Raw genomic sequence first — 27,996 nt, forward strand, 5'->3', positions numbered from 1 at the left:
TAATAATTTTGTGTGATTTTACCGTCTGCGAGGACGCGTGTGCATGAGCGAAAGCACCACAAGCACGGAAAGTAAAGAGTTTTCGGCAGCTTCGACAGTATTGACGCTGAAAGCCCAGTCTACTTGAATTATCCTCGGAAGTAATTCAGGGGCCTCGCGTTACCGAGCATTCTTGAATCATTGACAGCAATTTTCACATTATTACGGTAAATCACGTTTCCGCTAAATACTTTCATAATGAATTACGAGTTTACGCGTGCATGGTCTTGCATAATATGACATTTGCGACGTGAATATAGTGGTTCACGACACAACCATCGATAGCGTCAAACACATCTTTGACTGAGAACTATAACGGCTGCATTCAGCAGAGAAAGATGCTTCGCAACTACTGTAAATTTCGTGTGTCTGATTGGTGTATGCTGTTAGGCCGACATTAATTATTATTACTTGAAACTCGTCACTCAAGTGAGAAACGCAGAATTAGATGAGAGTTTTTCGATTGAATCGTGCGATTGCAGAGGAAAAATGTCACCTATATCATAATTCAACTGAAAAGTTTGAGTCTCTGAATAACTCTGAATAAAAATCTGAGATATCTGAGATATCATATCTTTTATATGAGATAATTTTATTATATATATATATATATATATATATATATATATATATTAGGAAAATAATACCGGACTGGATATATATACAGACTGAGAAAATCACTGAAAATTGACTGGCAAGATATAAAGTTCACTAAAAAATAAAGTAAACTTTATTTCACGAAAGTAAACATTACATTGCACAAATAAATTTTCACGTTTTTTTTCTCAATACTGTTAACAGCTATTAATATGGGCCTTAGATTCAGTCTACATTAAGAGTTCACACTAATCAGATTCCCGAATCTTACAACAGTTGCGGAGCAGCTTTCTCTGCTGAACTTTCCGAGTTCATTTTCTTCTTTTCTGGCAGTAGGCAAATTATTGACGTCGGTTGGCAGACCTGATCGCAGATCTGTTTCATGAGTCTCCGGCGCCCCGTGCTCGCAAAATTCGTGAGCGAACCTTTTCAGCGCGCGCGCATATCCGTCATTCATGCGACCAGCGTAGACCAAAGACCTAGACCAAACTCCGCGTAGTCTTTTGTTGAAATCATTTGGCAATGAAGCCAATTATCAATCGAACGTGGCCCGTGTGTGCGACGCGCCTAAGTTCGTACGATTGCGCCCGTCACGTGGTCTGGTCACGTGCTGTCGAACGCAGGCGCAGGTGCAGGCGGAGCAGGAACGGTCGCATGTGCAGCGTTGGCGGCAGTTGCTGGTCGTCCGCCGACCTGCGCGTACTGCAGCAACAGGGGGTGTGAGTGTACAGCCACCTGGCCACGAACGGAGCACACCAGCCGCGGCGGTCGAAGGGCAAGAGGAACAAGTGTCCGCGCCGAGCTACGGGGTCAAAGGAAGATGGCGGCGGCGCATCGCAACGTGCCAGAGTAGTCCAGTGATGCAAGTGCGCGGCCGTACCGTTGCGTGCTCCGATCGTCCCGCATGAGATCGCTCGTGGCTGAGCGGAGCGCGGCCAGATGACATGGGAATTTGCAGCAGAAGGCACTTTCTACTGACGATATGCGTTCTTCAACTGGTGAGGCTCCGCGGACACACACGCTGCGCGGACGATAACACGCGGACACACGACGCCCGTGCTTGTAGAGTGCGTGCGTGCGTGCGTGTATGTGTGCGTACGTGTACTGACACGTACACACGGCGTGTTCTTATCCGCGGCTTGGTCACGTCTAACTCTCCTTGTTTTTTATCTCGGTAATACCGCGATACGGTCGTTAGCCACGATATATCCGGCCGCGCGAACGCGCACGTACTATCGGCAGAAAATTGAGGAAAAATTGCGAAAACGTCTTTAGACGCCACACAAGACCTTTGTCCACCTGACAAAGGTGACATGAGTAGGAGATTATTTTGATCCCATCGACCTGAGTCACGCGCCTTGAGTTTATCTCGAGAAAATTCTCTAGCCTCGTAAGTGCACCTCGCGGATTTTCCCCTGTCGCCCGACGGACGCCGTTGGCGTCGGGACGACTGCACTCCGAGTGCAATTTTTACACATCGCTACACGCAACGAATAACACGTTTTTTCATACCATAATCGCAGGGATGTAGTTGTGGCAAGCGGGATGGCTTTTCTTGAATGGCAGCTAGCCTGCCGGAGATAATTGTCGAATTTTTAACGGTCGATTTTTATGACTCACTTTGCTGTAAATTTCTATTGAAAAGGAATTTTGTAACGTTTTGAAAAATGAGATCCTAAAAAGTAAACAAAAAAAATATTTGTACTTCTACAGATGCACTTCTCATGCTTTACTTTTACGTATGAAGTTTATATATTTTTTTATATTGTTTTTTCGTATAATGTATCCTATTTTATTTCTTTTTTTTTTACTTTAATTTCGCCGATCGTGGCGATGATGCGAAATAAATCATTTTGCGAGGGAAATTAAGAAAACTCCGGGCGATATTTCAAATAGACATGTATATGAAGCGACATCATCAAGTGCTATGACTCAGAATGGGTAATTAACCGACTATTTAGAACACAGGGCAATTGCCGCAGATTAAGAACGCGCACCGAAAGGAATCAGCAGAAACTGAGACGCTCGTTGTCACTGCGATCATTACTTTGTGTTATGCCCATTTGCGCGTTTGGCGCTTATTATATGTAGGCTCTGTGGCTGGTCTGTCGCTTTACTTCACTTCACTCTTATTTACAGATTACCACGATAGAGCGCCAAGTGTTCGACTTCCTGGGGTTTATGTGGGCTCCGATACTGGTCAACTTCTTCAACATTATCTTCGTGATCCTAGGATTCTTTGGGGCCTTTCAATACAGACCTAGATATATCATATCGGTACGTAGATAGACATTGCGAAACGCATGAATTATGTCCAAGAAAGTAAACAATTCAAGGCTCTGATGATATATGATCAAAGCGATTTGCTGAGAGGTCAATAAGAGCCTTGTAGTGCGATGAAAAAGAGGGCACAATATGAATTACGTCTGTTCAAGTGAAAATTGATATACACGGAACTAGAAGCGTACAGCTTTGTTTTTAACGTATGTAATAATGCTAATTATAATATGACAATAATACAAATATTATTTTGTTTCAGTATTGTGTATGGAACACATTATGGCTAGGATGGAACATATTTATAATATGCTTTTACCTCAATGTAGGAATACTGGACAAAGTAAGTGCACTGTGAGAGAAAAATATCTAATGAATAAAATGTATTTATTCAGTGGAAACTAACAACATATCTGCTCATACTGACATAAAATATTTCTCAAATAAGAAAATGTATATTTTCTTACAACCTTAGCTCTTTACGGAAGCAATTGTTTATTCTATTTAAATAAAAGAGTTCAGATTTAAGTAAATATGTTGTTAGAATACACCCACCAAATATTCTTATTTAATATCTTTTCTTTCACAATGTAGACAATTACACAATATCGATCTACTACATCTGAATGATATTCTCAACTAATAACGCGAACGTTCATGCAACGCAACGCGAACCATTATCTGAGATATCAGATTATATAAACGTATTGGATGTAATGTGTCGCGATATCATCTTTCAGAATAGCGATATTCTCAACCTTGGCACCGGCAGTTTCTCGTGGTGGCATGTTAATGGACCAGGCTGCAAAGCTGTTTACGATGTTATGGAACCGGAGCTGTTTCGACCCGCACGTCCCTCTAATGTGACTGATTGCGTGCTGAACTACGAAGTGATAGAAATTTTACACGCAGCGACACAATGTATTTTAGGTGTAAGTAGAGAACTCATTACATCGCGAAACGTGATGCGCTGCACGTCGTATAACGACAGATTGATATCGTATTTAATTATAGTTCGAAAGTTGCCAAGTTCATTCTGTACATTTCAGTTAATGGCGATTGTCGGTGGGATCTGTCTGAGTAAAGTGTTCCTCGAGGAAGATGATAGCTGTGAGTATACGCGATTTAGCAATTATATTCTTCAGTTAGCTTAATGACCTAAAGTTTCTGTCACGAATTATATTGAAATACTCATAAGCTCAAGTGTATTTTAGTTTTAAAATTTTCAAAGAAAAAGGTTTATCTCACACTTTGGCCCGTGGTTTCACGATAATCGAATGAGAGCAACATACAGTTATTATGAAAATTCTATATATATTCAAAAAACACATTTAGAAGTAATAAATTATGATGTTCGCGATTATTCTTTTTCATCATATGTGAATATTATTAAATATTTGAACGATGGACAGGATAACCAAGAATTCAAAGATCGATCAGCTTTTGTTTTTCTCATAAGAGTCAAACAATTTTCAAAAAAAAAAAAAAAAGAAAAACGGAATCTGTAATCGCTAGATTTTTCGTTAATTTTGACGCGTGCTTTCATCAGAATTTAATCTCAATGGCACAGTAGCATATACCCGAAATTCGCACCGAAGTTATTTTGTGAATTTACGCTCCGCTTGTAAAAGCACATCTTTTTGACATTTAGTTAATGATAAAGAATTAGGACATCATTGATATATCACTAAAAATTATGTAAGTACACGCGATTATCTATTATTGCTTGAAAAGAGGGTTGTCGGTTACAGTTGATTTCATTGGTGGATTTGATCCTCCATTTTGGTAAGTCCGCTTAATCATGTTTATCAATTGCACGCCATATAGATATCTATATATATATATACGTATTTATTCATCTTGGCACGACGAGATAATTTCTGCTAGTACGGTCATGAAGCTCCAGAGTATACTATTATGTTTGAGTATACAGATATCAGTGTAAAACTTTCTGCATCTTGGGGTTTGTGACTCGTACTTATTGTCGTTATCATCACTATTGTTTCACCGCCTCGAGTAGCGTTTCCTTATCTTCGCATGAACGGAATGGTATTGCGCACCAACATAGTACAAAAGACGGATTTTTACCTCTCGCGGATCTCATAAACATGATTACAGAGACAAAAGCAGACGCGTAATTCGATCGAGTACGACGAGCGAGGACATGAAAAGATACGATTCTTCCTCTCTCTTTCCCCGATACGTTGAGGGAGAAGATACGAACGGAACAAGAAACGAAGAATAGAATCGCGAGCAATCGCCTTTAATTTCGGCGCGGACAATTCGGTCGGCTACGCGGCTCGTTCAACGCGATTACCTAATCTCACCGCTCGCGGCCCGAGTGGATTTCACATTTTTCCCTCCCTCTCTGTCTCTGTCTCTCTAATGCGATGGATTCTTGAATGATCTTTCAGTTGACTTTGTCGGAGGCGATGACTTTGGGCTGGCAGGCCACACGCCGTTGCATCCTATGTACGTTAGCTACTCGGCTCTTCCACCACCCGCCTACTCCCAAAAGAATTCCACCCTCAATTACCCGACCGGCACAGCTAGCTCGCACCAGTCCACCTGTCGCGAGTCGGGCTTTCCGAAACGCGGCGGCGAGAAGCTGCTGCTGGACGGTTCCGCGCGCGGCGTAGCCGACGCTCTCAGGAACGGCGACGGCGGCACGGTCCGCAGTAATCGCAGTAACCGCTCGCCGAGTCGCGATTTCCCGGGCATAGACTACACCACCGACTACTCGAATCCGCTGGACCACTTGCAGCGGCCGGTGTCGCCGTCGTACGACGAGTACGACTCGCTGGACAGCGCAGCTAAGCTGAGATATCAGAAAAACCGGCTGTACTACCCGCACTCGGCCAAGTACAGCCCGGTAGCGCGTATCAAGCTGCGCCCGGCCGCGGCCAAGCAGCACACCGCCGGCAAAAGCGGCGGCCACGGCAGACCGCGGCTCTTCACCGATCACGTACGCGATCAACCCCTGAGGTCGTTTTACTCCGACCCGAGATTGGCAGTCGAGCAGCATCAATCCACGAGCGAGCGCGACAGATCGTCCCAGTCGAAACGCGACAGCCGACCCTTGTCCCTGTACGCGAGTAACTTTTGACCGACGCCGACCACGGGTTCTCGTCCTTCGACTTGTACACACCGCCGCGTTCTTGCAAATTCGCGTCGAGAGCCCAGCATAAAGACCTGATCGCGAGCGAGACCGTCCGCGAAATGGCCCTCGCGCACGCTGTATCTTCTGCTGTCTTTAACGAGGTGGATGCGTGGTTGAGTGTCCCCCCATGTTGCGAACTAGCTTAGATGCGAGCTTCTCTCTATACTGTCCCGCCGTCCCCTCGCTCCCTCCCCCGCCGCCCCCGCGCATACACGGCGTCCACGGTGTGCGGTATGTTTTCAATGTTTCTGTTAATTCCTATACTTGCCAAATAGATAGAACAATTAGCGTAGCCATCTTGCTTAGGTGCCCCCTTGCCTTCGGCAATCAATTAGTAAGTCGGTCAATCAATTAATCAAGCAAGCAAGCAATTAATCGATCGATCAGCCTAGCGACCACGAGTCGTTCTCTCTCGTCTCACACGTGTAATTTTTATCTTGTAACAACATATATCGGTCTTCTTCTCCTCGTGTTTTTGCATCGTTACAATCGACTGACGTCGGGTTATGTATGCGTGTGCGTGTATGTGTGCGTGTTCAAGTAACATTTCTGCTCGTTCGTCACGAACAATCAGCGCGAACTTGCGACTTAACCAACTAATTCATGGATCTTACGTAGCTAGGGTCTTCCCACAATTACCATTCACTTCTTCAGCTGTTTAACGCGCACGCATAAGCGATCGGGTTAATCTCGAGTGTCAACGCTGCGATAACGCGAGATATGAAGTTAACGTCGACGTTTTTTCTCTCGCGAATTGAGACATTTTTTCGGGAAATGCCGAGAGAAGATCACGTAGAGTAAAACACTCTGTAGGTGAAACATCTAATTATTGATACTCCTTGGCCATTGACACTTGAGAAAAACCTGGTTTTTCTTGCGATCAGCGAATGTTGTTCACAGCTTCAGTTGTGAGTTTCTCCTTTGGAATTGCAGAGTGGCATGGAGTTCAATTGCAATGCTTGTCGCGAAAGAAAAGACAGGCTTAGACTTTTTCTCTAAAGTGTCAATGTGACTAAGAAGACGTCAATAATAGACTGTTTTATATCTGTAATGTTAAATAATAAGTAATATTATCATTTAATTGATACGCACGTGCATATTTTCGAAAGTTAGAGCAACTGAATGATAAATGTGGACCATCCTGCATCACGGTTTTCGTACACGTGACGTATACATTAACAGAGACACGCCTTGATGCATATATACTGTGATATGTATAAATAGAAGCCGTTTTGAAAAGATCACGCGGAATATTTATATCATTTTATATACGATGTAGTACTGAGAGACTCGAGATTAGCGGTATGTTGACAATCATTTGCATTGGGACAGATTTATCTTGTTGCACGCTACGTAGTAGAGAGTGTTGGTGGTTAAAATATGGCATGACTGAACTCTGTACTACCTTTGAGTGTGGCGAGTTTTTTTTATCTCTACAGCTTTCTTGTCTAACACCCATCTCCTACGAATTTACGTGTGAGAGAAAATCCCGAGACAGCCACGTTGTTGTTCTCCCATAGTTTTGCTCGTAGATATCCATGTGTAAAGAGTAACACACTTCTTTGTCAGAAAAACAAAAAACTATCAAGTCACGGTCGTGGAATGGGCGAATAGCGGCGTCGAGCCAATGCTTCGAAGCAAGTAGACCGCATTTGATTAGCCTATTTCACAGCTGCGATCACAGTTGAGTTTGACCCGGTGCTACGAACAGTTTTATCGTACGGTATTTAAAAAGACTTTGGTAGTGCATGGTAATTTCGATTGTTCTTTTTTTTTTATAATTTCCCACCCAGTATTGTCACACGTATGATACTTTCGACTCCTCCGAGCCTCCGCCGTAGTTTAGCCATTTCGTAGAAGAAAGAGACACCATAGCATCTAAAACTTTAGACTTAATCAATTATGTGTGAATGTGGAATATTCACTCTCTGTACGCGAGAACATTTAAAAATTGAGGCTTCTCCTCCCTTACATATATATACGTAATTTTTTCGAAAGTTTTGTAGCAAGCGCATTCGAAGATTTCTGTTCGCTTTAACGTTTACTACACCGATGACTGAGAAATATATTTTTGCGTTATATTGTATGATTTGATACGAAATCTGAAGTGACATCACGCGAAGTATATATATTTATAGTAGATCACGTTGGTCGTTTCATGTGTAAACTTAAGAAGTAGTAGTTAGTACGTATATTTATAAATACGTCGAATAGAACAGAAAAGAAAAAAAAGAAAGACTGCCAAGGAAGATGTAGATGCGTATCTTAGGTCAGCTTAATTTTTATATCAACCGAGTACCGAGAGAAGAGACAGTAATTATTTATTGAGTAAATATATTTTAGAATAACACGCGGGTGCGTCGTATTACGAGGATTGTTATCTTTGATAGTTGCATACGATTTCTCAAACACGATATCCTATTTATAGAGTGTAATGAGATAAAGAGATCATATATCAAACTGTATATATCTATTTTTGCATAGTACTTAGACAGAGGAATTTATTTATTAGAGAAATATACACGCGCATATAAGTAAAGAGATTATAACATATAACTATAGTGAAGGATGAAGTAAGAAGAAACCGCAAGGTTTCTTTGTCACTTCAGATTCATATTTCCGGAACAAGGTACAGTCTATCTATCGAGCACCCCTCGAGCTTGTACAGTATATTTATATTTTTTTAAGACCGTTACACACACGATTAGTTTTGTATTTAACCACTGTATCACGTTGTTTACTTTGGTGCAGTTAATTGGGAACAATAAATGTGCAATGCTGCTACTGCTTGCTTTTTTATTTATTAACCCCTCATTCTTTTCTTTTTTTCCTTTTCTAACAATTTCCTACTGTGCGGTTTCTGGGGAATCTTCTTAATCAGTGTTATTTGTTTTTTTTTCCACTCTACTCAGTTTTATTTCAGTTCAGTTTCATTCTCTATTTATATATTTTAATTTTAACGTTCCCGTTTCTCAAGTAATATTTCTGGATCCAAACTCTCTGCGATTTCCTGCAGAGTTAATTTTTTATATATATCGCAATAAAGAGGTTATTTTACGAGAAGAGACTGTCGCCACACGCGATGGAAATTTCGAAAACGCGTAACACTCGAAATCGTCAGTAATGATAACACGGATCTCGGCGTCGCTCGCCAAAAGTCACGCGTGTCGAATGAGCGACATCGCTTTTGCATTTGATCAGCGAGTTTCAGCCCCCGAAACCCCACAAATCGACCCGATCACACCCGGAATCTGATCGTCTGCTCTGTTTCTCCGACAGTACGAACTAAGCGACGGAAGAAGCAGCCGCGGCCGCTGTACAGCATCGAGTACTCGCAGCCGGAGCCGCCGGTGCAGGACGACAGCGTGTCACCGAAGCCGATGACCCCGCGCAGGGTGAAACGACGCTCGGTGATTTCGCGGGACGGCACGCGCCGCTCGAGCAGACGCAGCTCGGTACGTCAGTCGCGCCGGAAGAACCCGGTGAACCGAATCATGGACCACCAGGAGAACCTGTACGCCAACACCGGGCCCATCAGTCAGCTCACGAACCAGAACGTCAACACGCTCAACTCGCAATCAGGCTCCCTCAACTATGACCGAATCTCGTCGGTCGGTTGGGACCGCGACTCTCGTCGTGACACCAACTGGCAGCCAGAGGCAGTCAACATGGCGGTGTCATCACCGACCCTGTGGCCCCAAGAAATACCCAACAGCTACTCGAACGCGTCCAGCTATCCAAGCCAAGCGCAGAGCTCGCTAGACTGGGATCAGACGAGGGGCAGTTCCACCCGCAATCTCACTGACAACTGGCAGACCACGACCGAGCTCAGCCCGATGCAGTGGCAAGGTCAGAGCAACCCTACGTTCCAGCAGACGAGCACACAGAGCTTGAACGGCGAAGACCTCGAGGAGCTGTATGGTAATCGACCAGCTAGCGCCAGGTCCAGTTACAGTAACTATCATGGTGTCAGGGCGACGCCGCAGGTGCCCAATCGGACCGACGTGGTCAGACAGAGTCAGCGACAGTTCGTCCTCAGCGGTCCACCCGCTTATCAGGACACGGTGATTTAACGTAGCGTTTATTGAAACGGAGCTCTGTTACACTCAGAGAGAACGGGGGCCGTTCGAGAGACGATCGAGTCGCGAGTAGGATGAAGCGGCCCTTGCGGAATCCTATCTACCGCGATGTGATACACGCATAGAGAAAAGGAATTGATTGAATTCACGACAATGATACAACTAGACGCGTTTCGCTTGAAGGAAACGGAACTTCTGGTTCTTCTGTATGAACCGAATTTAGTTCATAAATAAAATTTGAGATTCTCATGAACCGAATTTAGTTCATTAACAAAATTTTTGGTTCTTATAAACCGGATTCAATTTTATAACAATTTCTTAGTTAGTTCTTATGTTTTGGTAATTCAGTTTTATTCTCTCTTAGATTCAGGAATTTTACTTATGAAACAAATTCGACTCATAAGAACTAACAAGTATTCTGTTAGTGGCAATTCATTCGATAATCTCATTTTTAATAAGTGGAACGTGCCTCTCTGGAAGCACAAAAAGGATAAAAGAAAGAGCAAGTTTACGTATCACCTAGATTTGAAAACTTAATGATATATGAATAAAATTCGATTCTTAAGAAATTCCATCTCCTTGAAGCAAAACGCGTGTAGTTATTTGTCGTCGTCATGTTAATACAGTCAATCTTTTTTCTCTATGCGGGGAAAGGGGTATAATCGTTCGTGAGCGACGCTATACCTCTCGTAGAACCGTCGTAGTGGGAATGGTACTATTTTTGATAGTGCTAGTTGCGTACGTGTCGACTAGTTGCTGTTCGATTCGACTCGAGAGAAAGTGTGTGATGATGGATTTTGTAAGAGCGCGATGTAGTTGCAAAGTGCGCTGCTGATCCCTTTTCCACCGTGGTCGGAAGTGATTTTTATGTTGGAAAATCTCCGCCTCCGGTTACATCGACGTGAAAGCGCTGTACCATTTCAATTAATTTTTACTGTTGTCACAGTCAATTAATTGCAGTTGCAATCTTAGTTTAAGAGACCGCGTTCTCCACGGTGAACTGACGGTGGAAGAAAGATCAGAGAGTCGCGACTTCGCTGATCTTAGAGCTTTACTTCGTACGAATCGACGCGACGGATCTCTACTAGTGTCGCGTCGCGTTGCGATAAGTGCTGAAAATGCACGCTTGGTTTCAAGAAGGTTTGGCGAATGCAACTTGGAACGTAGCCGATGCTCCAACGGGAGAATCTAATTTTTGCTAATTAATACGTTCGCTGTTAGTGTCACACATGTGCCACGATCTTTCATGAAAGACGACGTCACGTGCGTCTGACAGCGAGAATTTTTTTTATGTTCATATGATTAAACTGCTTTGCATATTTACATAAAAAAAAAACACGAAATAGTCTGTGGAAAGGGTTTCCAAAGTAAAATTAGACAGTGTCAATTAAAAACTATTATAGTACTCTTGTACTATCGGTTGCGTTCCAAACTGTATCGAGGAGAAAATCTCCAAACCGTATCGAGACCACGTATACACGAAGAAAATATTGTAGTAAAAATTGTTAAGATTATGTTCCTTTATTTCACAATTTTTTAGTTTTTGTAAAACTAAATCATGCTGAGATATTGCAATATCAATTATGATCATTTATTATAGACATAGTATATATTTGCTACGATAATATATACTATAGAAATAGTAAATATTATACCAAATACGATATGAGGAACGTTCAAATAATTACAACAATTTTGTAACAAAAAATGTATGACATTTTTCGACAAATGTAATTTCTATCATAATTATTGTACTACAAAATTTCGTTGTAATTTTCACTACGATATTTTCTCGGTGTACATAACGAGTGCGTGTCTTTACGTGACTTCCTCAAAGACTCGAGGAACCTCGCGATCCGGTCGCACAGGTCATTTGATGATGTCTCGCGATCAGCCAACGTAATGTAAGCGACAATCGACCGCGGATCCGGCGCGGCCAATTTCACGTGAGCCCATTTTGAAATCGGCGCAAGCTGAAGTAACACGAGATCGAAGCGAGACGCAGAAACTGGCGTCACGAATGCACACACATGAAAACACCGTTTCTCGTTTTCGCCACGTACAAATCGAACTCGCGTCACTCGCAAAATGGCTCGCACGCGATTACAATGAAGGTTGCCTTCGCTCTCAGGATAGATTTACCTGACTGACGTATGTAAAATTAGTGTACTTAAAATATGGTGATCTTAAGCGGATCGGCGTTAGGATTCTTAAGCGAGAAGCACTCTCTTTTCATCGTCTATCCTCGTCAACGAGAACCTCCTCCACGGGAGATTCTCGTCCGCGAACAATCTCTTCATCCTCTTCTACCATCCTCCTTCACCATCTACTCATCCTATTTATATCATAGAACCGAGGTTTCTCTTGCTTTGCGCGCATAAAATCAAAAGAGATCACCGCGTCCTCTGTAAATATAAATCTTTATGGTCTCGCTCGCGTCGCTCTCGATAATGTGTCTCCCATGACGCGAATGAGATAATCGACTACACTCACGATTCTCACGAATCTTCACGGGCAACCTGTTCGCGCTGTCAACTTTTTAATGCCGATTATAGATTGAGAACTTGTGAAAATTCACGATATTTTCGAACCGACTATTTTACGCAGCCCCGTAATAGGTACGGCTGTCGCGCGTGTGGATTCGGATATTCGCGTGTGTGTCTGGACGTATGTGACAGTCTTCCAGTTTCTATTGGATATCGTAGACTTTATAGGGAATGTCGTCCAAATATTCGACGTGTCTCTCTCGATATATCATTTTTATAAAGTAAAATTATAGGTACAGAAAAAGGAAAAGCAAGTTTATAGTGCTAGACAAATCAGATATACAAAGAAGAAAGGAAGGAAAAGCAAATTTTCGTATATCCCTTAAGCCAGATCTACAATACGTTCTTTGCGTTCCGTTTCTTGTCTTCTGTCTCTTTCTGTTTTGTCTTTTAAAACTTAAGGTTTGAGTCAGAAAAAGATAAAGAGAAAAAAGCCGGAAGCAAAGAGCATATTGTAGATCAGGCTTTAGATTCGAACCCTTGAAAATATATTTGAAAGAGAAGAACGTTTGTCTCGGCGACTTGGATGGCGTTTCCCGGCAGATGATAAGGATTGGAACTGCGATTTTCACTTTTGTTCGTATTAAGGGTACGAATGATAACTTATATAGAATCGGCAATAATCACATATGATATGGTGATGTGTGCAATACTGCCCGTTTTGCAGCAACGTTTAAAATCGCAAAATATAGTTACAATTTATACGTACCGTTGAGAATTTACAATAAACTCCCGACGCGCCCGATTCTCTTTTCGAGTCGTTTACACGTCATTTACACGAAACTTTTATCTTCAGAATCCTCGGGGACCTACCGATCGAATTTGAATCTATGGAAAGGGAGACTTTGACGAAGTGTCCATTTCCTCTTTACTACTAGATTCGACGAAAACGGTGATCGCGTCGATGAGAATCGATGAAGAACTGAGTAACTCTATATATAAGTGTTTTTTTTTTCTTTTTTTACAAGTATTAGTAGAATTTTGCACTGAGAAGGATGATTCGTCTGCAAGTGCGTCGTGAATTTCGAGTAAGAAGGAGATGAAAACCAAAGTGTATTAAATATCAATATAAACTTAAGATGTATAAACTCTGAAACTGCCTCACTCGTTTCGTGCGACTATTGTACAACCTAGAATTAATCCTGAGACTAGTTCTCGATGTGTTTCACACGATGTGTGAGACGCGCCGCGAAACGAGTTCACCGCACTCTCTGGCTACTCGTACGAATCTCGTAGTTCATCGATCGCGTAATGTTTTTAGTTAGTCGGATAATCACGTTCACGACTAGTAGGATAATTTTATATGCAGGGCAGCTGTGTTTTATCGAGATTTACACATTTAACAAAGCGCGCGCGCGCGTGCTTGGCAGATTATTAATATTAATATTATTAATAATGAGAGAGATATTGATAATATTGTTAATATTATTAATATTATTATTAATATCAGTGTTTTAATATCAGTGTAATATCACTTGGTGTTTTTTGTTCTTTTTACTAAGACAACATCTCACATATCACATCTTGCTTTAACTTGTCTTGTTTGAAACGACAGGAATCTACGGCGATTATTTGTTATTAATTATACACACTGAGATATAGGGTACAATATTATTCGATACGACGACTTATACCGTTTGAATTTCACAATTACTTCGCAATGTATTATTATCGTGTAACAATTACGAGACAATAAACAATAAGTGTTCATTAGTCTATTTATCGGCCTCGATACCCCATGTCTTATCCTTCATTGATCCGTCTCGTTTACGTATCACATTTGAGCCTTTAATCGATATGGAGTTGTACTTTTTATCAAATTGTTTCCAATGTTTAAACATTTCAATCTACCTCATCAGAGGAACGAGCAACTTGGTACTTACGAGACAAATAAAAGCCAAAGAGCTAATGTAAGAACGAACATTTTTAACATTTCAGCAGTACTTTAATGGAAGAATAACAATCTTTGACAGTGCTAACGCAGGTTTGACGTGGAAAATGTATTACGTATACGTTATAAAAGTTCAGCAAACCATTCGCGCGTTAACACTACACTGAGAAAAAAATACTTGAAAATCTACTTGTGGAAAATAAAGTTTATTTCTGTGAGCAAATTTTATCCCACAAATCTCATAAATAAATTTTAGATAAATTTTTGTTTAGTATATACAAAAAATATAATAAATAAAAAATAATATAAAAATAATATAAAAAAATAATAAAAATATAATGTTTGTTTAGCATATAAAAGAAAAGTTTGTTTACACTAATATGATCGTGATAAATGGAGCTACGCGTTCTAGTTGAAGAAAACAGAATTTCTGGTTATTGGAATCAAATTTGAGTACTAAAGGCCACAAAAATGTCATGTCGTTTAAAAACACGTTTCTTCGTTCATTGAGACAAACTTCACGTTAACACAATTTTTATCTTCGTATGTGTCAAATATTATGCTATTATTAAAATGTTCACTCCAACATCAGTGTTTGACTTGCCTTCGAATACTCTTAATTTAATTGCGCACTTCGGAAGCTTTCATATAGCAATCTACTGCTTGTATCACATTGTGTCCACTTTATCTTTATAACTATATCGTTTGTATTATGTTTAACAGCGCCAATATAATCTCACACGTTCGCAGTAGAGTTCTCCAGCGAGATAACGCGTCGAGGTCGTTCCGCGGTGGTTCACTTCCTGCGGAAAAATTCGCGGGATGGTCTCGCGATCCGACCGGCCACGAGTGCGTGTATCGTGCATCGGCTATATCGCGAAATTCACGGCGTCATCCCCAAATCGCGCATGTCCCACCGGCCGGTTTTTGCACGGGCGTCCGCACGACCCTCGGTGCAGTAGACGCTAGTCGTCGGGTCGCCGAGGGTCGCTCGTGTCTCCTCTTCCGTCGTCTTTGTCATTGCCGCGCATTAAAAGTGTACTAGTGTCAACGCGTCACCTACGGTGATTCGCGGTGTGGACTTGCGGAGGTGAATAGCATTCCGAATAAATTGTATCCTGCGGATATGGACTCGTGCAGGTACGAGTGAATATCCAGAAAGCAGCGGACGTGTTCGTTCGTTCGTTCGCAGTGCGACATCGATCAGAAAATTTAGAACAAGGACTCTGTTCAGAGTCAGAAGAGCTGTTTTTCAGGTGGCAAATTGCGACGCGACTTAAATCGCGGTTCCGTCGGCTCTCCTCGAGTCACTCGTCTCATGAAACGTCGCGAATCGCTCGCGACTCCGTCCGCAATTCGCACGTCAGGTGAAATCATCGAAAATACATCGGCGAGCGGCACTCGGTTTGTTGAGGTAGGTGCTGCGAGGGTACAAGGATGTTGAAAATCGTGAGGATCGGAACGAGCGGGTTCAGAAGACTGCACTCCAGCGGGAAGGTGAGGACGTGTCGCGTGAGAGGCGGCGAGGAGAGCAAATTTGAGCAAAACTGGCACAGGAAACGCGTCAAATCGTAACATTCGCGCGAACGTTTAGCGAGCAAGAGAACACGTCGAACATGGCGTTCGCGTTACGTTGCGTTACGCAATACTGGAGATATTCCCGCGTGAGGTATATTCACGACGACGGTCGGTGATTTGTGCAACTTAATTCGGCACTGTGTTCCCGAGAAATCGCGAGCGAGAAGAACAACTGATCAATCTCCGCGATCGTAACCACGTGGGCGACGGCAATGACCTATATCGACGATAAAAATACATTGACACTACGTAGATGACATGCGTCTGTTGTGCCAAGCAGGCGCTCGATTTAGACTCACTGCTGTTAGCAGTTCGTGTATGATAAATCATCGATTGTTATCGGGAATTATGTTATTCATGTATCCGTACATGCTGAAATCAATCGACTTTTATGCCGCTGTCATATTGGAAGAAACTGATAAGATACCCCGATTCCTCGAAAAATTTGTGAAAGATTTGGAGGTCATAAAAAATAAGCATATTTCCCGTCTAAAATTAACGTAAATGTGAAGAAGATATTTTTGCAATTGTGCTCTAGTACGCTGTTGTAAAATAACCACGAAGCTAAAATGACTTCTCGCCTGTTTCCCTCTGATTCTTTTACTGACTTTTATTTTTTCTCGATAGATTGATGATTTATCAATTTTCTAAAATTGCTGGTGAATTTAATATCTCTCTAATAAGCTGTTGCGAAATAATTACGAAGTTAGAGCGACTTTTCAATCTCTTCCCTTATTCTTCACTGACGAATTTATGTTTTTCTATACACTGACGATTTATTTATCAATTTTCTAAAATTGCCAGCAGATTTAATGTCTATTTAATAAATTATTGTGAACATTAGACTTAAGGGACTTTTTAATTCTTTCCGATTATTTATTGATGTATTTATTTTTCTTCGTAAATCGACGATTTATTTGCTAATTCTCTAAAATTATCAAAAATGTTACCTATATTTGAAGAATATTATACGTATTTTTATATCATTGCAATGTAAAACACAATTTTTCGAGCGCATGAATATCAATTGTGTGTGTAAACACGCGACGAGAGTTATTTTTCACATATACCACTCTTCAATCGAGCGGCCCTTCAATTTTCATTACGCCCATGTGCTACATCATACACGCGCGTTTGATCCGAATTAGGGTGGCACGTGGATGGATTCCGCTTAAACTACTAGACGTTGATTCATCGAAGGATCAATACAGAGCTGCCTGGCAACCGACGCCAAGGGACGCGGTTCTCTCCATACGACCATCTCAAAATTCTCGATTCACCGGCTTGTTATCTTATTTCAAGCCGTCATCGTGTGCTTAATTTTCTCTTTTCTAACAAAATTATTACATGTCCGCTCAAGCAATATCAATTTCACGCGGCTCAAAACGATACTGTAATTTCTATAAAACAATTCTCCGATTTTTGCAATTTCTATAAGACAATTCCCGCGACTTTACAGAAGCATGCTGTGCCGGTGTCGACGAGGCTTGGAAGCGCGAAATATCTGGACGCCGCTTTCGGAAGTACAGTGGAGTTAGAACGTTCTCAGACACGGTAAAGAACACCTACATGGATAGTTTAACTTTTGCGAGGCGAATTTAACGAGGCGAAAAATAAAGCACATTCGCGGTGAACTTATATCTTCAGGAATTACTTTCCCAGTGCAAATTAATGCGCGCGAAAAGAAATCGCTCGACGCAATTCACTTTGACATACGCTTAAGTTCACGTGACGCAAATGAAACGTAACGCTCAGACGCGAAATTCGAGCGCGGATACGCGCGTATCAGGATTACAAACGACACACCGATGCGCGGCAAGAATCTGTTTCACATTGGAGGCATCGTGATCGTGTTGCAAACCGGAACGATCGATGGCAACGCGGGTTTTGCCGCGATCTGTTGACCCGTCGTAATTGTTAGGTCAAGTTATTATTGGCTGTCACTTAAGCGTGCTCAATGCAACATGTGATCCCTCGGATCATGATTCTATCCCGACTACAATGGCCACAGCTGCAAGATCGCAAAGACAATCTTTCGTATCCATAAAATAATAAATTGTTTTGAATTCTGCAGACATTCTACGATTGTCGCGATTTCATACAAACACCCAAAAAATATAATCTCATCCTAAGTGGAATCTTCTCATGTTATGTGTGGTAAGAGGATTTGGATGCAGTTCCAAAAGGGAACCCTCCGATTTTGCTGTCGATTGGAATACTACTGTATTTTGGTGCGCTTATCATGAATATGATAATGAAGTTGATAATGAAATTGCCGACAAGATTATTTTCAAGGACAAATTTTAAAAAAATAGGTGTATTTCAGAAAAAGTTTTGATTTATTATATAATTATGATACATAAATACTATATTTTGGTGCGTTGATTACGAATATGAAAATTGCCGATAAGGTCATTTTCAAGGAAAAATAAAAAAACGGGTTAGGTTCGATTAGGTTGGGACTTTGGAAATGATCTTGTCGGTAATTTTCATAATCATATTCAGCGCACCAAAGCACAATAGTATACCGCAATCAACAGCAAAATTAGAAGGTCACCTTTTCGGAACTTTATTCGAGTATTATTTTAAAACACCAAAAGGAAAATATTGTAACACTTCAAAAAAAGAACTCTACACTAAGAAAAATGTCTAAAAAATGAAAAATATTTTTTCGTTGGGTACTATATACATATATAACAACATATTTATTTATACAATATATATTATATATTTATTATACAATATATATTTATTATATAAAATAGTTTCCAAAAAAATATATATTTTCTTAAAAACCCGGTTTATTAATGAAAAAGCAATTGTAACAGTAATTGTGTATTGTCTTTTATTTTATTTAAATAAAAGAACTTAGATTTAAGCAAGTATGCGATTAGTATCTCTTAAATAATTTTTTTATTTTTTACAGTAATTTTATTTTCTAGATATTTTTTTTAGCGTAATTGCAAAATACTGTTTTTTTAATAAAGAGTAATTCCTTAATGAAGAGGAATAATATCATGCTTAGAATATTTTCCTCTTGGTTTTAGAAAAATGTCACATATAAGTGAATTCTGATAAAAATGAGATTAAGTTCTTTTGAATATTTCAAACATTCGACACTTCGTGTTCGTCATAAAAATATTGTTAAGATAAATCAGATTGGGCAGTCCTGAATATAAACATTCTCCTCTTCCTACCGGCCAGCTGACCTTCGTTTTCTTCTTCCTCCCCCACGCGGAGCCTTTATAGCTCTAATCGGCTCTAATATACGAAGCAATTATTTGCCACTGGCTTCTGTTTGTTACAATTGTTCGTCATCGGGCGCGAATTGCATTTCGCTCGCTCGCTGCCGGGATGCCACCTGCTCCGCGGACGCAAACGCGACACACTATTTTAAGATCGGCTTCTTATCACTGCGGGGGGCGGGAGGTCGAAAGGTTGTTTTTTCCGTTCGGTTAATATAAGAGCCGGTAGTGATTCTCTAGCAGCCAATAGACCTCGCCGCGATCGCGCACACAGACGGTTTGCGAATCTTATAAATTTCGCGCAAGAATAAAAAGAAGAAAACGAAGTCAATTGCATCCCGCACGAAACTCGTTGAATTTCTTTGATTACATGCTCCGTGTGAGAACCGGTGGCTCTCGATCGTATCTTGTGATCGCAGTGGATTGCACACCGTGAGAGCTTTCTGTTTACAAAAATCTGCAAGTGAGAGGCGCATCGATTACCGCGCCAGCGTGCATGAATAATTCCAATCCAATCAAACGGGAATAAGAACTATAGACATAACACGCTAAATCTAATCTATATAACTGCATAAATATAATAAAATTCATAGAATACATTAAAACTGATCTGGCCATCACAGTTAAACGCATATAATCAATAATCCCCATAATTAATATTCCTAATTAATATTTACAAATAAAAAACATCGCGCGTGCCTGTTGTTGGTCTTTGACACTTGAAGCGCGAGACAATCACGATGCCTTACATCGAGACGATCGACCACAATTCCAAGCCCGCCCAAGACTCTAATAATCTTCAGCTGGCTAATCTTTCGGAAGATTATGCAATCAAGTCGAAAATCGCGTGCTCGATATGGCTGGAGAAAAAGAACGAACAGTCAACCAGGATGTTGGCGCGCTTTCTTAGGTAACGGTCCGCATTAACAACTATACTGTCATCACTAATGCGAGATCATTTGTCTTGCTTCTCGTTACAGCGATTACAGCTTCATTCATGACAGCCACTACATGTAGTGAGTACTATGCGCTATATTAATGCATGGCGTTATATATCAGCATGACATCGTCAATTCGTCGCGATTAACAGCACTTAACGCTTCGTACCATTTCTCTGGCGATAATCGCGATGAGATTTCGCGACGACGCATGTTTAACTCCTCTTTTCGCACTGTTATATACGGAGAGATTATTGTAATAAAAATTACAATACAGTTTTAATAGTCCGGGAATAAACTGACACTATTACGAGAATTATAATAAAATATAACAAAAATGATCACAAATATAATTTTTACTATATTTATAGTAACTTTTATTATATTATGTTCATGGTCATTTTTATTATGTCGTATTATAATTTTTATTATAGTGCTAGTCTATTCCTGGAGCATTAAAATTGTACTGTAATTTTTACTACAATATTCTCTCTTATTCTACCATCAACTTGGCTATTAATCAACTTGGCTTATAATAATTAATGCACGGCGAGGTTTTGTAATTAAGAGTAAACGATAACATTTCCAAGCGAGATTTCTAAAATAAAAAATCTCAAACTTGTCGAATGATAGAAGTTAAGAGTGTAAATATATTTAGATTAAGATTTTATTTAACTTAAGAGTGTAAATGTATTTAGATGTAGCTGAAAAATGTTTTAGATCGATTAAGGATGATAACGTTGTTATTATACATCGTGTTGGCACTTTTAATCTTAGATTATAGTAGTAGTTACAAAAGATATCTGTGAGTTATAGTACGTATATTATTTTCGTTGGCAAACGGCACGTTACTTCTCTTTGCATAATATTCAATATTTTGCAGCACTCGAGATCAAGATCAAGCTACGAATGCGGAGGATGTCTTGTTTGATATGTTCAAGAACGAGGAGTCCGACCTCTTATCGGTGGGGAAATTTTTAGCTGTACGTATCGATATCATTACCTTGGCGGTCATTAGGTTTATTAACTCACTGATGTATCATCGTCATACACTAATGTGTTTGCGAAAGAAAGCGTAGAGATCGATACTCCTTTAACATTTCATAATACTACACATATTCGAGAGCGATATGCGTAGAGAATTTTTATAGCAAAAATTATTATGATGAAATGTATATGTCAGATAAACAAGGTGAAGACCGAATCTATCTCGCTCTTTCTATAATGTTCTGTGACGTTTTTCCTTCTGGCTCTTTTTATAAAATTTGTCGGAATTCAACAGCAGGCTTTTAGAAACGACGTGTTAACATTCGTTTAGGAACTGCTGCTAGACAAAGTATCAAGCAAAAAAAAATGTTTATCTATTCTAATCAAAATAATCACTACCGATATGATTGAAAAATACACATATTATGTATAATTCATTCAAGGCTCTAAGGACAACCGGCTTACGGAAGAATGATCCAAGACTTCAGGAATTCACGGACAGTTTGAAGAAGGAACATGCGAAAACCGGCGCTCACGAGGGCGTGTCACATGAAACGCAAAAACTTGATAAAGAACAGTTCAGGAGGTGAGTCTACATGGAAAGAAAATATTTTCCCCATACAAATTCTTTTTAATTTTACTATACGCTTAATAGTACGGGAATAGATTATAAGTCAAGTAATAATCAATAAGATCTTAGTAAGGAACATAGTAAATTTCGCCAAGGGACGTATTATTTTTTTTATACAATATAGACTGTTCCCCTAAATATCAATGGTGTATGTAAAATGAAAAAATAGTCAATTACTGCAGAATGTCGATCTATTTCTCAGCTCTATAGCAACTTTTACTATAAAATTCTCCCCGTGTGTACAGCCCCGAAAATGACACTGTGCTGTATACTATAAATAAAAAAAAAGAGAAGAAGAAATATGACCGAATTTTAGCGAGGAATTCCACGATACACGAATATCGAACATAGTCGATCCTTTTCAGAATCATAAACCCCAACATCGTCCTGATCTCGCGGGCATTCAGGCATCAATTCATAATTCCCGACTGGGCCGGCTTCACCAAGCACATTGAGGATTTTTATTGGAAATGTAAGACGAACACCGAAGGCAAGGTGGCCTCCTACATACCACAGCTAGCCAGGATGAATCCCGAATATTGGGGTGTCTCCGTGTGCACAATCGACGGCCAGCGATTCAGCATCGGTGACACTTCAATACCCTTCACCCTTCAGAGCTGCAGCAAACCACTGACCTATGCGATAGCCTTGGAAAGGCTAGGTCAAGAGGTAGTGCATCAATATGTCGGTCAAGAGCCGTCCGGTAGAAACTTCAACGAGCTTGTGTTGGATTACAACAGTGAGTGTTGCTCTATCGATTACCCGTGAGGATTACCCTCGATACTCGAAGTGTTTCATTCTGAGATATTTTTTTCTTTTGTGTGTCTCAGCCCCGTTTCCAGTTTCCAACGCGGATTTTCTAAATATCGATTCTTCCTAGTTGTCAATGTTTTAACATTGACTTCTCTGTTTAGAGAAGCCGCACAATCCGATGATCAACGCCGGCGCGATACTGGTTTGCTCGCTCTTGAAAACTTTAATCAAGCCGGAAATGGCCTTAGCCGAAAAATTCGACTTCACGATGGACTACTTCAAGAGATTGTCCGGCGGCGAGAACCTCGGCTTCAATAACGCGGTCTTCCTGTCGGAACGAGAGGCAGCCGATCGAAATTACGCGTTAGGGTTTTACATGAGGGAGCACAAGTGTTACCCGGACAGGACGAATCTGCGTGAGATTATGGATTTCTACTTCCAGGTAGCTATTTCCTTTGTTAATGTCTCTATAATCTAAGCAGAATGACACTGTTTTATTTCTTTTTGAGAACGCGATTTTTCTTTAAGGCTATGAACAAGCCAATGAGCAAACGCAATATTCTGGGAAACGTTTAGTACGTTTTGCGATTTATAGTGCACCGTCTATACGCGTCTACGATACTGGAAGACGCCCGGAGTGAATCGGAGTCTATGCTATTTCTATTTCGGCAAGCCACGCGTACACGTCGTTTATAATGAATTTTGCTTTTATTGGCAAGTGCTGCGCCATGGAAGCGAATTGCGAGACGATGGCGGTGATGGCGGCGACTTTGGCGAACGGCGGCATTTGTCCGATCACCGAGGAAAAGGTCCTAAAACCTGACAGCGTCCGTGACGTATTGAGCCTCATGCACAGCTGTGGCATGTATGACTATAGCGGACAATTCGCATTCAAAGTAAGCTTAATGAATGCTAAAATCGCACTCGACATCTTCGGACAAGCTACAACGCAGTCAGTCCAGTCATAAATAACTTATGACGGATGAAGCGAATATTTTTATTTTCCATGAACGCAGTAGAGGATCGATAAGCTATTCATTAATTGCACGAAGAGGATTTTGCAGTAAAAATTATTATAGAACTTCGTAACCGAGGAATAGATCAACATTCACGTAGTAACTGACTGTCCTTTTATTTCATACGCGCTATTTATATGAAATGTGCTATTAAAATATTTACGTTGTTTCTAGTAAAATTTACTATGTTTCATAGCAAGAATTTCACTTTACTGACAGTCTGTCCCTGCACTACTAGAAACACAATAAAATTAAAAAGAATTTATATGAAGAAAAAGAAAACAATTATTTTCTCCGTGTAAGAACACGTGTCATTAATGTCGGTAAATATATATTACAATTGGGCTCTAGTGCGAAATATTTCATAGAATAAAATATTCCGCTGATGTCAAATCAATTAGTGATTCAAGGTCTTTAGAGTCTCTTAAAGACCCACTAATATTGGCCACTTAATGACTCACTAATTAATTTAAAATATTTCATAGAAAGAAAAATTTTAAATAAAAAAAAATTAAATTAAGTAAAAATTAAATTCAAGTAAATAAAGAAAAAATATTAAACAAAGAACCGAATTTGTTCAATCAAATAAGTGGAACCAATTATTAGTCCTTAAGTGACAAGATAAGATAAAAATGACCACATTCGGTACATGTTTTTAAATAAAATTCAATTAAAATTTTGTGACATGTTTGCGCTGAAGTCAGATGCTATACTAAAAAATATTTTTATACAAGGAAAAATACATTCTTGCTAAATTGTTACTTATTTGTCCTAATGCAAATTTTAACATACAGAAGAAAAACTCAAAAGATGTTGCAGTCATGCATGACTCCACTTTGTTTTTGTACAATAATATCATCTTGTCGTTTAAAACACGTCAAAATTGGATAATATAATCAAGACGAAGAAAACGTCAACTCAAAATTACCAATTCTTTGCAAAAAAAATTTTCCTCATCATTTTTTAAAAACTCTTCTTTAAAAATACGTTTTAATGTTTGTTTTAATCTAATATAAAAATCTGATGTTTCTTTCTCCTTCACGTTATAAATATTAATATCGCATTATATTCTAGGTCGGTATACCGGCGAAGTCCGGTGTATCGGGAAGCCTTCTAATGGTAATACCGAATGTCATGGGAATTTGCACGTGGTCTCCGCCTTTAGATCCGCTTGGGAATTCCTGCCGCGGTGTTCAGTTTTGCGAGGAACTCGTGAACGAATTCAACTTTCACAGGTAACGATCCGAATGACAAGAAATTATTATTTATGACAAGAAATTATTAATTAAATTATTGCTATATTCTCGAGATATATGTTCCTTTTAATTGCTCGTGACACGGTTTTAAAGATATGTGCGTTAAATATATTTTGATTACAATGTATATGCATATATTGACACATTGAATATATTCTGACCACCAGAATATTTTTTGAACGTTCGTCTTTTAGGTTCACGTTATAATAGTCGTTAAAACTTGCGAAAATTACTGAAATTTGTCTCAAGTGAAATACTCAGATCTAAATTTAGGATCAGATGTGAATTTCTCAATTGAATTAAAATTACAAATATAACGTTACGAATATAATTCAAATGAAGAACTTTGATATAACTTTGATATATTCAGATTTTGAATATCTCACGTGAGACACAAGTTTCAAGCAACGACTATTAATATAGGCTTTAGTCTCTCATATGATTTTCTCACGTCTGTATCGTTGACGGTAGACGTCACAGGCGCATGAAACTCAAAAAACGCGATCATATTTTACCCTGCATTGCTCGTCAGGCTTTTCTCTCGGCTTAACCCATTCGTTACGACCGCAGGTACGACAATTTGAAGCACGCAACGAACAAAAAGGATCCTAGACGGCAGAAGTACGAGACGAAAGGTCTCTCCATCGTTAATCTCCTGTTCAGCGCTGCCAGCGGTGACGTCACCGCGATGAGGAGGTGAGATACGCTTAGCAGAACCTGTTTAATAAAGATGAGCGCCCGTGAAGTATTTTTTTGCCCGACGCTTCTGTACTTGGGAGATGCGCTGCGCGTGTATGCGCCAGCTGCGGCGTGAACTTTAACACGGCGAGACGGTAGTGTCGCGTTATGTCATGCGACATGCATTCACGACGGTCATTTCCACGACGAGACCTTCGCGAATTTCGGAAATACACGGAGACACGGAAACGTGATTCTATTAAAATCCCAAGAAAATATCTAATGATAACGAGATAATTTTGCCTATAAGTTTTAATAAGAAGTATCTGTGACAAATTACTCTTTTGAACGGCAAAAATTTATCAGTCTTATCACAATTATAATATGACATGAAAAGCATAATAAGAAAAAATATCTAAAAAATTAAAATTGTTTATTCGATGGGTACTAATAGCAAATTTACTTAAACAAACAATTTCAAACATTTCTTATTTGAAAAATATTTTGTATTAGTACAAATAAATATATTATCGCGGTGTCTACACCGAATAAATATTTTTTTTATTTCTTAGATATTCTTTTTCTCAGCATTATCGCATGAGAAAAAGAAACTAGTTCTAATGCTAAATGTTAAGTGGCGATAGAATAGAATAACGGAAATCGTGATTCCTTTTGAATTAAGAAAACTGAGGAAGTAATGAGAAATTTTGATCGAAAGAGATCGCGTTTCACTTAAAATTAATTTTGAGTTATAATTTTTTTGCCACACACACGGTCATACCATCGAATCCTGACGTGTCTAATTTTAGGCATCGGCTGAGCGGAATGGACATGACTCTGTCGGACTACGACGGCAGAACCGCATTGCACTTGGCCGCGAGTGAAGGCCATCTGGATTGCGTCGAGTTTCTGATCGAGCAATGCGGCGTCCCACACAATCCCAAGGACAGGTAAATGCCGCGTCGTGCCGCTCGAGCTCGCAACGCTCCGCGAGAGATCGCAAGATTATTTCATCAATTTAAACACGTCTTTCGAGTCCTCACAGGATTTTGATTTCAATCCGCGGAGAATTCCACGAGCAAATGAACGAAGTGTACGCGTCGTATTCTTCCAGATGGGGCAAACGACCGGTCGACGAAGCCGAGACTTTCGGGCACATGCAGGTGGTGGAGTATCTCAACAATTACACCCTCGCGCACAACACCGAGCTCGAAAACAAACAGAACGAGTGTATCGACGACGACAGCGAGTCCTGCAAAACGACGGAAACGGCGGTGCAATCGCCATTACCATGAGCAATGGGTGACAACGAATTTGCGCGAGACTAAGGTTGCGGCGGCGGCTATGCGAGGGTGGAGACAAAAGATCGCGTAGAAATTGTCGCGAGACGAGGAAGAGGCGCGAGAGTATTGATCGTGGTAATCGGGGATACGAGGTCATTGAGAGAAGAAACGCATTCTCATCGTAGACAGCGAAAATAACCATTATACAGGATATTACTTTCTTAAAATGAATCAGTAAAGTTTTCTGATTGAGTCAGTAAAATGAGTGTTTCAACGATAAGTTGAGTGAGAACTCACTGATTTTCCGTGGAAACTTCCTCTTTACTGCTCCGTCTTATATCTCGCTGACTCTGACGAGTGGAAGTAACTTTCTCAAAGTAAATCGCACAGTAAAAATGTTGCTTCTGCTAGTCTAGCAAAATCTTTTCGTTATTATATGAACAGCAAAAAGATTTGCTAAGAGTACTAATCACTATTTGCTGAATATAATTTGCTGAATCTACAAATTATTTTGTTGTAAGATCCATGATGGATTTATATAAGCAGTTGCAGTTTTGTTCCGATAGCAAATAAATTTGCTAAGGATACATTATTTTTCATCAATAGCAAATTAACGTAATTCTTAAATACACTCAACAAATTTTTTCTATCCTGGCAACGAAACTATTTCTGCTCAGATAACGACTAATTTGTAAAATTAGTTACGTCAACAAAATTATTTTTATGTCACTACGAATATGCAATAGCAACAACAATTTTGCTAAAAGAGCAAAATTATTTTTCTCCGTGTAATTTCATTACTTTGACGCAATTTTTCGCAATCGTCGAACACGCATGTTTGACTCTGCCTCGCGCAAACTTAATACGATTTTTCTCGTCACGATGTCGAACTAAAGGGGTGCGTACGCGCGTCGATTTCGAAGGGGCAATAACGAATTTTCAGAACTCTCTGACCTCGTTCCACTCATGAGCGACATATAGTTATCTCGGTATTGTGTGCGACACACTCAAATTAATGGTAACTGTGATTGATATTACGTAC

General features: G+C 40.1%; 3 protein-coding genes across 12 annotated transcripts in view; 2 read left to right on the forward strand and 1 right to left on the reverse strand.

Annotated features, from left to right (window-relative positions):
- Positions 1-27,996, reverse strand: part of LOC116843743 — a 185,929-nt gene that overhangs the window by 122,305 nt on the left and 35,628 nt on the right. The window lies entirely within an intron of this gene.
- LOC116843733 (sodium/potassium-transporting ATPase subunit beta-1-interacting protein) lies at positions 1,292-14,416 on the forward strand. Of its 5 annotated transcripts, none has more exons than XM_032814436.1 (7): positions 1,292-1,634; positions 2,776-2,913; positions 3,176-3,256; positions 3,654-3,845; positions 3,963-4,023; positions 5,328-6,008; positions 9,353-14,416. In XM_032814436.1, exons 1-7 carry the CDS (start codon positions 1,581-1,583, stop codon positions 10,144-10,146), a joined length of 2,001 nt encoding a protein of 666 aa, XP_032670327.1. In that variant the 5' UTR covers positions 1,292-1,580; the 3' UTR covers positions 10,147-14,416. The 5 variants fall into 5 exon arrangements, with proteins under 5 accessions (XP_032670327.1, XP_032670323.1, XP_032670324.1 ...); XM_032814433.1 differs by lacking the exon at positions 5,328-6,008 and adding an exon at positions 4,665-4,698 and having other exon boundaries at positions 1,298-1,634; positions 9,353-9,478; XM_032814434.1 differs by lacking the exon at positions 9,353-14,416 and adding an exon at positions 4,665-4,698 and having other exon boundaries at positions 1,298-1,634; positions 5,328-5,473.
- LOC116843726 (glutaminase kidney isoform, mitochondrial) lies at positions 15,419-27,492 on the forward strand. Of its 5 annotated transcripts, none has more exons than XM_032814411.1 (13): positions 15,419-15,729; positions 15,824-16,086; positions 17,627-17,721; positions 20,393-20,428; positions 21,234-21,333; positions 21,781-21,923; positions 22,334-22,707; positions 22,883-23,163; positions 23,441-23,617; positions 24,812-24,972; positions 25,564-25,689; positions 26,481-26,621; positions 26,786-27,492. In XM_032814411.1, exons 2-13 carry the CDS (start codon positions 16,027-16,029, stop codon positions 26,964-26,966), a joined length of 1,875 nt encoding a protein of 624 aa, XP_032670302.1. In that variant the 5' UTR covers positions 15,419-15,729; positions 15,824-16,026; the 3' UTR covers positions 26,967-27,492. The 5 variants fall into 5 exon arrangements, with proteins under 5 accessions (XP_032670302.1, XP_032670303.1, XP_032670301.1 ...); XM_032814412.1 differs by having other exon boundaries at positions 15,846-16,086; XM_032814410.1 differs by having other exon boundaries at positions 15,419-16,086.

The sequence above is a fragment of the Odontomachus brunneus genome, unplaced genomic scaffold (assembly GCF_010583005.1).
Source record: "Odontomachus brunneus isolate Ranch 3 - 2012 unplaced genomic scaffold, Obru_v1 Obru_scaffold_035, whole genome shotgun sequence".
Classification (NCBI taxonomy): domain Eukaryota; kingdom Metazoa; phylum Arthropoda; class Insecta; order Hymenoptera; family Formicidae; genus Odontomachus; species Odontomachus brunneus.